The 12,530-nt window shown below is 46.3% G+C and overlaps 1 protein-coding gene across 1 annotated transcript in view; it reads left to right on the top strand.

Annotated features, from left to right (window-relative positions):
* The window catches only part of Flt1 (fms related receptor tyrosine kinase 1), a 157,655-nt gene that overhangs the window by 70,090 nt on the left and 75,035 nt on the right, over positions 1 to 12,530 (top strand). Inside the window, exons 12-13 of the mRNA XM_087902626.1 lie at positions 4,874 to 4,982; positions 10,754 to 11,062. Coding sequence (XP_087758752.1) covers positions 4,874 to 4,982; positions 10,754 to 11,062 — 418 coding nt within the window. The remainder of the gene's footprint in view (positions 1 to 4,873; positions 4,983 to 10,753; positions 11,063 to 12,530) is intronic.

The raw sequence follows: 12,530 nt of genomic DNA, 5'->3' as shown, positions 1-12,530 counted from the left end.
TCATGCTAACCACAAGGCTGTGGCTTGTGGTCCAGGTCCCACACAGTCCCCGGTTATGTTTTCCCATCATGTGGTTCTACTATGCCACTCTGGGTTCATTTCAGCTCTTCCACAGTCTTTATACACTGTCTTCCATCTCTCCCTAAAATGCTTAGGAGGTGTTAGAAACATCCTGAGATTAAAATCACCACTTCATAAATAGATTTTAAAAAAATCCTTGTTGTGGAAGATTTGATTACACTATGAAGATGTGTCTCACCAAGGCACCTTCTGATTGGTTTAATAAAGAGCTGGATGGCCAATAGCTAGGCAGGAAGAGGTTGGGTGGGACTTCTAGGGACAGAGAGGACTCTGGGAAGAAAAAGGGGAGAGATGAGAGGACGGAGGACAGAACAAGCAGGATGTGCAGGAGGAGAGGTAACAGCCACAAGCCACATAGAGCGTAGATTAATATTAATAGGTTAATGTAAGTTATAGTATCTAGTTAAAAACAAACCTAAGCTATAGGCCAAGTTTTTTATAATCATATTCAGATATCTACCTGCCTCTGCTTCCCAAGTGCTGGGATTAAAGCTGTGCAGCACCAAGTCTGGTTTCTAGTGATGGTTTGATGAGTATCCTGGGTCATAGAAAAGGACCCTGGAGCAAGCATTACTTTTAGAATGCAGAGCCATGTGGGACCGGAAACCTCATTGAGCAATGGTCAACCCCAAACTAGTCCATCGACAGGAGGGTTTTTATCTTTGAATATAATTTCCTGTGTTCGCCCACTGTCTAAGGTCACTGGATGTTAAATCGGTGTGAATGAGATGTCGCGACTTCTCTGACTGAGTCAGATGTGAATATCCTGAATCAGAGGTTAGCCCCGCACTTTTGTCTTTATTGCTGGGCCTCAGCTCTCCTCCATTTGCTTCCACTTGAGGAGAATGAGAACTAATTATAGAATTCATATGTCTTGAGATGTCCTGCTAGTGTGCCCTAAAAAATGAATGCTTACAACTCTAAATATCTGTTGCATCTCAAACCTCCAACACTTTCTTTTGTAAAGTATAAAGGGGATAATTTGGTGTTCCATTCTCCTTTTTTCCTTTTCCCCTTTGGTTGTGAACATCCTTCAGGTTGGTCCCTTTAACACAAGGGGCTCACGAATCCTTCCTTACTGTCCCTTGAGAAGCTGTCTTGTAGTCCAACCAAAGGATGCTGAGTGCAGTCACACTTAAGCTACTACCTCTGACCTGACCTGGTTTACAGTCGTCAAATATCTTTCATGGAGTTTATGCTGTTTTTGAGACAGAGTCTCATTATGTAGCCCTGACCGGCCTGCCTCAATACGTACACTAGGCTGGCCTCCAACCCACAGAGATCCACTTGCCTCTGCCTCCTGTCGCTGGGACCAAAGGCACACACTGCCACACCTGACCTATATCTTTGATATTCTATGAAAAAATATTTCATTTTATAACTTTAACACGTATTCACTAGAAAAAGAATATTCTAGAAACAAAGTAACCTTTAGTAAAGTTGATCATAAGTTTTACATTTCACCTTATGGTAAAAAGGGTTTTTTTTCCTCTCCAGTTCATTCACCAGTCCTTTCAAATCATATCAGTTAGAAAAAAAAAAGTTTCAGTTTGTGTGAAATTCTATCCCAGAGGGAAAGCAGCATTTACCTCGTGTCACGGACTGGGGCCGATTAAATGGACTACTTTCAGGGAAATTCCTTCCAAATGATAGGCAGACCCTTATCGACAGGTTTTGTTGCTCGGTGTGACAAGTTTGGATGAGGGAACGATCAGAGATTGAGAGTGTGTTCTGGAATTCCACACACCAGGCCAGCTGCTCTTCCCAGGCTTGTCTGTGGTCTCTGCTGTCTTTGGGGTCTTCACTGATTGCCTTGTTTAACAGACTGATGCCCTATCTCATAGGGCTGAGATTCAATGAGAGAATGCTGTCCAGGGCGTATCAATGACAACGTGAAGATCCCACCACAAAGAAGTAATAAACACTCCCACCAACGTAGTTTCTACTGTAACAGAAACTGTGGTGAGCTTCCATTCTGGAGAATGTTTGCTGTGTAAATGGTATTTTGTTTTGAAAGGCATCATTCAGGCAAAGAAAAATAATATTTGAATCCCATTTATTTCTCCACGATCCACTGTATGACATGGATTCATATCACCCCTGGGCATCTCAGAAAGCCCGACAGCCTTCTAAAACAGTTGCCCCTTTTCCAGACAATTTAGGCAGTCCTGTTTGTTTGCTGTGCTTTATTGTGTGAGTGTTTGCATGAACGTATATCTGTGCATCATTTTCATGCCTGGTACCCATGGAGGTCAGAAGAGGGCATCAGATCCCCTGGACCTGAAGTTGCAGACCAATGTGAGCCACCATGCGGGTGCTGGGAATCACACCCAAGTCCTATGCAAGAATGAGCGCTCATACCACTGAGCCATCTCTCCAGCTACGCTGTGTGCAGCCCTTAAATATGGCAAAGGCACCCATGAAGGCTGACTTCACCTTGCCACAAAACCCAGCCCCTCAGCTGCACTGTATGCAGCAGAATCAAAGTCATTTTAGCAACAGCATAAATGCGACTCACCGGGGCAGGGAGGAACTGTCTGAAACGTCAAATATTCTCAAGCCAGCAGAAATGGGTTTCTGCTTCCTTACCGGACAACAATAAATCCAAGAATCTAAATAAGTCTATGTGGGCCCTTTAGGATGAACAGTAAGAACTTACTTCCTAAGGAAGTTGGGCTTGTGCTGGCTGCAAGTAGAGGAAGCCTCGGGGCAGCCACTGGCTTCTGAGCACCCTGTAAAGAGCTTGAGCCTGCCAGAGCCCAAGTCAACACCAAGGGTCACAATGTGCTTGGCTGCCTCTCTGTCCTTCCAGCTGCCGCCAGCTAATGGTCCCCCTCACAGTGCCCTGCCCCCAACAAACTGGTCTTGTCGCAGCTGTCCACAGTTCCCCACAACTTCCATGACTCTTGTGAGTGTGCATAATAATTACAAGAAGGTGGTTCTCAGAACCCATCAGTCCCCACTCTTCACTAAAATTAACAACCAAAATAAGGAAAGAGGCAACTGAACTTCTTTCAGACTGTTCTGCACTGGCCTCCCCCGCTTGCTAAAGAGAAAGCGTTTATCGGAACCTTACGCAGGGAATGATTCCAAACGCTTTTAGGAGTCACTGGCCATGGGGATTGCTGTCCTTCCCTGTGTCTTCCCGTTGACGTCCTGGCAGCGCCTTCACAGCTGCATCACGAATGTCCAAAAACCTGAATGAAAAATACCACCCATTACAGCCTTCTTCATTGTCTAGAATTTTGATAACGCCTAGGCAATCTGTGAGTGGATATGATTAAGTGGATACTTCCAATGATCAGGGAGCCGTTTGGGAGAAGAAAGGAGAAAGGCATTCGCTGACTGAAAACATTGAGCTTGTTTTTAGTCTTCTTTTCGCATTCACCTATTGTATTTTAGGTGTACGAAGTGTTCTACATGCATGCATGTATATGCACCACAAATGCGCCCAGTGTTCACAGAATCCCTGGAACTGGGGTTACAGATGGTCGCGAGGTGCCACCGAGTGCTGGGAACTGAACGCAGATTCTCTGCAAGAGCAACAAGTGCTCTTAGCCACCCAGCCATCTCTCCAGCCCTTGGTCTATAGATTAAAAACAGAAACGCCTTAGTTTCTTAGAGGAATTGAGAGGCCACACATATAGTGCCCACCACATTGCTTAACCACTCAGAAAACGTTAGGGACCTTCCCAAGGCCAGTCCCTTCTGGAAAAGCTCACTCAGGATCGTGCCTTAGCCTCATATGGCATAATCCTTATCACCAGTCAAGACACCTAACTCATCCAGAACCCTCAGAACAGGTCCACAATCCCACAGTCTATGCCCGGTTATTTGTGTCCTAGGATACAGTCTAGTGTCTCTAAGTAACGGGATCAACTTTTGCGTATTTGTAATGTGAAGTATTAAAAACCAGCTTTAAATGTTTTTCATTACCCGTCCGTGGGATGGTGGCTTAAATAAACAGAAGGCTGCTCAGCAGTATGCCCATGGTTCTTATTTCTTCCTTTAATGGAGACAGTGGCTCTCTTGAAGCTACCTGAATTTTCGCCCCATTGTTACAGTAGACTTTATTATTTCATTTGAAAAGTACTTTCAATTTCGTATCAACTTGACCACTGTCTAGGGACAGTCCTGCTAAATCACAGTGTGAAAATGTCAGCTTCTATCTTCACTTCTGGAGACGGAGAAGGCATCATCTATAAACACACACAGGCACAGGACTCTTAGCTTCTTCGCTTCCCATCTCCTTCAAGACCATGTGGGGGGCGGGGCAGGGTGGGGTGGGGGAGCTAAAGGATATATCCTTTGACTGACTGAGTCCCCTGTCTGTCCTTCTGTCCTTCCATACTCACTTCACATGCCCACACAAATGCCTCCTGCGGCCAGCTGGCACCTGTACTCTCTGGTCACTCAAACAAGGAAAGGCCTGGGCCTCACCTGCTTCTCTCACAGATGTGGCCTGACCACCCCGTGGGGTAGGACGTGCGATCCCACAGCTCAGCTTCAGGTCTGTGATTGTTATGCCAACAGACTTAGATAAGCCTACAACCCTGCCTACGAGTCGGATGTCATGGGCTCCGGTCTCCTGAGGACCTGCCTTCCTGTTATTTTTCTGTTCGTGCTGGGGCTCCACAACCAGAGCGCTTGAGGGGCGGCTACCACCCCGGCCTGCAATGCCCTCTTTAAAGGCTACGTGAATGGAAGAGGTGAATCACTCCAGCCCTGGAGTGGCTTAGGGCTGCCTCCAAAGGTCCCTGTCCTCTAGCTGAACTTTGCCTCTCTTCCACAGACGGTTAGCACCTTGGTGGTAGCGGACTCGAAAACTTCTGGAATCTACAGCTGCAAGGCCATCAATAAAATAGGGACTGTGGAAAGAGACATAAAATTTTACGTCACAGGTAAGCTATACTGATTCTGCCTACAGAGAGATCGGGTGGCCTCAGTCAGCTGTCTTTGTTGTGAACACCCCTAGTGATTTTTTTTAAACATTCCATAGACATGTCCAGCTGTGAGTACCACCATTCTTGCTCTCAGGAATAGAACTCCACATCCCTGGCTTCTCTCAAGAGCCCCTTCCCTGAATTCTCTTTCTCACACTGGATTCTCAAATTGGATCCTTTTTGCTCACTTTTGGACCCCCTCAGGACCTACCCCAGGTCTGGCCTCTTGTTCACTCCCAACCCCTATGATGTTTGAAGGTTTTTTGTTATTATTGTTCTTGGCTTGGTTTGGTTTGAGGTTGGTTTTTGGTTTTTGGGTTTGTTTTTTTTGTTTTGTTTTGTTTTTTTGTTCAAGTTTTTTTTTGTGTGTGTGTGATTGTTGTTTTGGGATTTGTGGGGTTTTTTATACTTAGAAATTCATAGCTGAAGTAGTTTCACTGGGGACCTAAGTAGACCACTGGGGAACTAAGACTCTCCTGTCAAAATCTGAAACTGAAATTTGTTCATCATAATTAATGGGCTATGTTTGAGCATTTAGGGATTTTTAATTTTAAACCCGTTGGACTCTGCAAATCTTACAACCTGCAAGGCCCACGAGTGGTACTCCCTAAGTCCCTCCCAGGGTTCAGGAAGGAAATAAGGAACTCAGTGTCTAAAAGCAATCGCCTGGCTCTGCGCTCCCCCAGGTTCTGAGGAAACCCGGGCAGTGTGCCAACCCTCTGCAAACTTCACACTGCATGGAGCAGGCTGCTGACATTGCCTGGAAGTCTCCAGAAAGAACGAGACGGCACTAATTTCATGAGGCAGTTTGCACTGTTAGATGACAGGAGCCTGTGGCCAGTGAGCCAAGCCCCGAAGAATCTGGGCCATGGAGGCAACCTGAAAATCCTTCTCAGATGTGAACAGAGTCCCTGCATTTTCTGGAGAAAGGAGAATGCCACAGCAAAGCCCCCCTAGATCAAGGCTAGATTCCCACCTTCTCACCTTAGAGGAATAGAAAGGAATGCATCTCTGTGTCCATTCTCAGCAGGAAAGTCCTTTGCTGGGGAAGGATGCTTACCAAGATCTCCCTCCCACTAGTCCGCAAGTAAATCCAGGTGCTTTGGACTAAACACAAAGGTTTGCGTTATTCTTATGTTTAGTTGGAAACAGGTTTTTACAGTCTAAATCTGGAGTCAAAGGCTGTGAGGTTTGGAAGATAAAAGACAGGACAGTGCCTTGGATTTTGAACTTTCGACACACCTGTGTGGGACAGCTCACTTGCTAGCAACGGTTGATGGCACCCGCTGCGGAGCCGCGCACGCCAACTCTGGTGTATCGCACAGACCCCGGTCCCCCCAGGAAAAAAATGAGGGCATGTGTCATTTGTGCATATCCTAGTATCAGAGATGGCTTAGTGGTTCAGAGTGCTTGCTGCTGCTGCCGCTGAGAGCTAGGATTTGGTCACCAGGATCCCACCAGGCGGCTCACAATTGCCTGAAATGCCAGTCCCAGGTGATTCCGTGCCTTCTTTCGGGCCCCCATGGCAATGGCACACACATGTGCATAGCCACAGACATTGACACATGTAATAAAAAGAAAAGAAATCTTTTTAAAAATTTTTCTAGTGTTCATTTATTTTATAGAATAATGTTTTAGAGGCTGGACGATGGTGGCACACGCCTTTTTTCTCAGCACTTAGGAGGCAGAGGCAGGCAGATATCTGAGTTGGAGGCTAGCCTGGTCTACAGAGAGAGCCAGTACTAAACTGAGAAACCCTGTCCCAAAACAATCCCCGATTAAAAAAAAAAAAGATTAGCTTTATTTAAGCCAGAATATCTAAAATACTATATTACATTTTTAATATGTTATCAACAAACTTGATACTCTAATAAAGAAACAGAGCATGAGGCGCAGGGGGCCGGGGAAAATGTGAACAGAGAGGGAAGAGGCTGGACTCACCCCTGTGTGTCCAAAGCCAAGAGAGACCGCCACTGGGGACCACCGAAGCTTCTCTAGCTGCTGACTCATCTAAAATGACTCTGTAAGCCTTGCCACGTGTCCCGACTTCTATAGAGAGCTGTGCCTTCATCTGGACCTCAAGGCCAGCCAAGACGTGGAGTCCTGGGGCTGTGGGCTGCTGAGCAGGCTGTAGCCATACCTGGCTTGCCTCGCACTCCATCCCCACGGGTGGGACGTCTGCTCCCCTGCCTTTGCCCCTGAACCTCTCACTGAGTCTACTTCAGGCTGCTTCTTGGCCTAGTGATCAGCACACTGAAGAATGAGCAGCCCGAGGAAGCCCTCCCTCTGGCCGAGGAATGCCTGAACCAGTCTAGAGGCACACTTGGGGACCATCTGCCTTTTTCTGGGAATTTCGGCACACACACACACACACACACACACACACACTGCGAAGGTCCTAGAGTACAGTGACAGAGGCTCAGGGTGGGCACACTCCTTTGGCCCATAGATGTGTCACATTAGAGGGAAGGGTCCAACCAGAACAGACCAGATCAAGGCCCAGGAGTGGACACATCTCTGTTGGAGGTTGTTCTGGGAGAGGCCATGCTGAGGGGAAGGGAAAGACATGCCTCCTAGAAGCTCGCAGCACTTCTGAAAACACAAAAACTTCAACTTAAGCCCGAAACAGCTCATAACCTAGGTCTGGTTGTGTAGAACAAGCTTTTCTCCCCATAACTTGTCTACCAGTCCTGGGAAGCCTACATGTGGGTTGATGAGAGACTGACCTGCTTATATTCACTGTTGGCTTTTAGCTAATTATTTTATTTTAAGACAGGGTCTCACTATATATCCTTGGCTGTCCGGGAGCGCATATGTAAACCTGACCAGCCTTGAACTTACAGAAGTAACTTACACTGTGATCTCCGTGGTAGAACCCCCTCCCCCTCAAATCATATCATGGCCCCGAGTTCAAACCCTAGGACCTCCTACCCCTAAAGTGGCTGCCTAAACTTTAAATGCTGCAAAGATCGTTTTGGTGATTTGTTGATTCTCATTTTAATTATGTCCCTCTTCTTAAAACACAGTGATTTCCCCTTCCTCCATGGGGAAGCAGCTAGCTATGGTCATTGGCCTCCTTGGCCATGTCCCCTCCTAAATCTGGCACTTGTACCTAGAAACTAAGCAGAGCTCTCGTGTTCTTTCAGGGACTATTGCTGCCAGTTTTTAATGGAAGTAAAGTGTTCAGTGTTCCAAATGAGATGAGAAGCGCCCTTTTCAGTGTTTATGTAGGGCCACCCAGTCAGGTGACAACGCCTGCCCACCTAGTGCCCGTTTGCACACGGGCATGCTCTGCCGACAGGATTGCCTATGTCTCCAGAGTGAAGCTGGCTTCTCTCCTGGACCATCCAGATGAGGGGTGTCATTTGGTGACAATGACTAGGGAGGGCTCAGAGCTGGAGAACGCTTTCCTAGGTCCATTTCTATATTCGGGCTTAAAAAAAATAATTAAGGAGAAAATCCCTCTGGGTTTATTAAACAACGATATTTGTCTACAGTCTTCTAGGGATCAAAAGCAAATACTGAAAGGGGGTTGCACTGAGAAACAGAAAATCCTAAGGGCCGTCTGATGGCTTCAGACGCATCTATCCCCCCCACAAACAGGATTGCAAGATAGATCTGAGGGTTTTCCTAGTTGTTTGTTTGTATTCTTTTCTCTGGGTAAATTTTGCATGTTTTTATTATTTTATTTTATATTATTTTATTTTCTGGCACCCAGTGTGACTATGAGGGTGAAACCGGAACGGCGACGATGTCTTATCTCCCTCGTTTCCCAATGTCACTAAATGCATTTTATTTTGAGATTCCTGGTGGCACTTGGCAAAGATAAACAAAATCTTCCATCAGGAAATCTGTGAGCTATTTCCCCAGGAAGTTTCAAATCACTAAAGTAAATAGAAACTCCGTACATGACCTCAGTTGTGTGACCGGGATCCCTGGGTGCCAACCCACCAGGATGAGTCCCGAGGAGCACAGAAAAGCTCTGGTCTTAGGAGAAGACCCGCATGCAGCCCTCTGTCCTTGCGTCTGTGTGGGCGATGACAGCGAACGTGTCGTTCTCACTTGGAAGAATGTAACACAGATGCTGAAGGAGCCGCTGGTGTGGCTATTGCAGACACCTTACCAGGAGGTTGCAAACAGCTCTCCATTGCTCCTGGGTCCTCTGTCCCATCCTGTGATTTTCATTTTTAAGCAAGAGCGTCTCCGCTCTCTGCCTTGCTCCTCAGCCGCCGCCACCTCACAGGCTGCTGTCACCCCCTGCTTCCAGGTTTCAAATGAATACTTGGCATTTCTTCAGACAAGACATTTTATAATACAGCCAAAGCCAGAAAAAATCAGAAAAACAAGCAACGTGGGATTTAGGAAAGAGCTGATACGATGTCTAATTTTGGACTATTGTCCCCTTAAGGTTTAAAGGTCCCTTTATACCTTTGTGTACGGAGGATAATAATAACAACAGACAACAGCTCTTTTCATCTTCAAAGCTCTTTGTAAAATGTTGGCCCAAATTCTTTGCTCAAATATAGATACATCATCAGTAGCAAGCAATGGGAAGGTATTGAGAATAAGTCAGTTCAGGGCCAGTAGCCATGAGCATTCTAGAATGGCATGGAGGAGCCTGTACCTCCAAACACGAGAGATGGTTTTGGAAGGACCACTGAGGGGTGGGGTGCACAGGCTGATGTGGAATGGGAAGGGGTTTAGGAGGTGTAGAGAAAGGATGACAACTGACCCTCAACGGAGTGACTTTGGTTGACGTCATTACCTTCAAAACCATTATTGTTTCTAAGACTGTCGCAAGTAGCCCCGGGTCCTCTGCAAACTTCCTACATAACTAAGGATGGCCTTGAACTCTTGGCCTGCTTCTACCTCCCCAGTGCTGGACGACACTGTGTGCCTCCATACCTCACTCCTTAGAATGATTTTTTTTTCTTTAGAATAAATACGACCTCCCCACCTGTGGGGTTAGGACACTAACTAGGCAAATTCTCTGCCACTGAGGTATGCTCCCAGTCCTACTTTTAAAACTATTGAACGTGTCTGGAATCTGGAAACTGGTCCGGATTTGCCTACATTTTCAAAAGGAAACTTTTTGCCTTCTGTGTATGAGTACAAGCATTTCCACTAGAGGACCGGAGTGGGTGAGGAACCTGATTGTCCTCTGGCCCTCTAGACTAGTAGAGAGGCCATGGACTCTGTTCAGAAGCAGCAAGGAGGAGGCCACTGTGAAGTAAGGGCAGTCCTGAAGGGCTGGCACGGACTGGCCCTGACCAGTCTTTCCGGGTGGGCTCAGTTGAAAGGGGCTGTTTGGAACCAGCATGCTTGTACACAGACCTTGGAGTTTTAGTACACGTTGCTCTTAGGTCGTTTTATTATTTTACTCTCCTCGAATATCAGCTTTCCAGGACTGTACCTGATAACGAGATGGGGCATGAGGTTCTTGTTCCAAGTTAGGAAAATCATTTCACCATGCCGAGCAACTGGGGACAGATAAGAAAATGTTACCTGCCTCCAAACTGCCCTGATTTTGCATTTCCTGTGTCACTTGGGATGGGCTCAACTCCACAGGCTCTCCCCGCTTTGTTTGATCACTTCCGCTAACATAAAAAGACAGAACCCTTGTCTGGGCTGATGTTTAGAGCATCTGTTGGAAGAATAAATAGTTCTTGCCATGTCTGAGTAGCTCACTGGGAGACACTGGTCTGAAGTTCTTTGTTCTTATTTTCTAGATGTCCCGAATGGCTTTCACATCTCCTTGGAAAAGATGCCCACTGAAGGAGAGGACCTGAAACTCTCCTGCACGGTCAACAAGTTCCTGTACAAAGACATTACCTGGATTCTGCTCCGGACAGTTAATAACAGAACCATGCACCACAGCATCAGTAAGCAAAAAATGGCCACCACCCAAGAATATTCCATCACTCTGAACCTTGTCATCAAGAATGTGTCCCTGGAAGATTCGGGCACCTATGCCTGCCGAGCCAGGAACATATACACAGGGGAAGAAATCCTCCGGAAGACAGAAGTTCTCATTAGAGGTGAGCACTGCAACAAAAAGGCTATTTTCTCTCGGAGCTCCAAGTTTAAAGGCAGGAGGAATGATTGTGCCACACAGAGTAATGGCAAACATTAAAGGACTCGTTGAGACGTCACGGTTGTCTCCCATCATCTTGGTTTATTGTCACTGTTGCTAGCTTTCAGGCCCAGAGGAGACGCTCCTCTCAGAATGAGTTTGGACACCATAGTGTAATAAGGAGCCTCAGTGCCCGCTGGCCCAGGGCGCTCTCTGGGCGACCTGGTGTGTGTCTGGATGAAGATCCCTGTACTCTGCCTTCTCTTCTGTGTTCGCTCTTCTGTCTTCCCCTGCCTGATAGACAGCAACCTGGGACTCATCTTTTATTCCACTCTGATGCCAACCTCTTTTGATATATATATTTTTTAAGTCGTGAAGCTGCACAAACTGAATAATTTAAGCACATGCTGGTTCCTGCCAAAGATGGACACGAATAAGTTCATTTTTTTCAGCACAGGATGAGTACAGTTGAATTTGAGTCTTTGTCGGGTGTCTACCTGGTTTTATTTTTAACTGTTTCATTTGCTCTTGATTTGTAAATAGTACCTGGATAACAAGTTATAATGCTTATTTATTTGAAAGTATTTTTTTACATGAATTATGTTGATCTTAAACTGGGGGTTCTAAGATGGGTCCCAGGGGCGCAAGATATTGATGTAATTCTGAGAGCAAAGCTTTGTCCCAGTATGATTTATGAAGGTCCACCCAGTCAGCTCTACCCTCCTCTGTCCATTCCAGGTAGTTCCACAGGTATTTCCTCGGTAGGGAGTCCAGCGATCAGGCTCTGCTCCTCACTGCCCTGCTGGACCGGCAATCCCTGACAGCCGGAGAAAGTACAGCAAGCTTTCATTCTGAATATTCGTGGCCCCTGGGCATTGCTGTAAAGCCCTTCGTCTTCCTTTGCTGGCATCAGAGGTGTCCACAATCCGTGTATCCAGGACATCTTGTGACTAGAGAGTTCATGCGGCCTTCTCAACATCTATTAGAAAATCTACCCACTAAAAAAGGAAAGGGCCACCTTCTCTGTATGCAAATATAATTGGATGCTTATGGTCGTTAGGAAATTGCAAAAGTACAAGAACAGCATTAAAGCTATTTAGATGCATGCCTTTTTTAAAAAAAAAATCAAGAGCAATCACATTTTCAGCTTGCATTTGAAGGAAAGGTACTTTTAATAGGCATTGTTCTGTTTCCATGTATGATTGATCTTTGTATGTGAACTACAGGGGTGGGGGAAGCCAGCAATAATGACCGAAATAGCATGGCTGAGAAACGGGCTGGGCAGTTCAATGGGGAGTGATAACATGGCCGCTCTCAAGCTTGGGAACTCAGCAACCTGCTTCCTCCTCTAGGCAACTGACTGGGTCCCGTGGCTAAGCTAGTCTTTCGCGTGGGAATTGCTTTTGTCAAGTGTGAAAGAGTAAACAATAGCA

Source organism: Myodes glareolus, chromosome 2, assembly GCF_982192425.1.
Source record: "Myodes glareolus chromosome 2, mMyoGla1.1, whole genome shotgun sequence".
In the NCBI taxonomy this organism is placed as follows: Eukaryota; Metazoa; Chordata; class Mammalia; order Rodentia; family Cricetidae; genus Myodes; species Myodes glareolus.
Note: the sequence above shows the minus strand (reverse complement) of the source record. Positions and strands in the feature narration are given on the sequence as shown.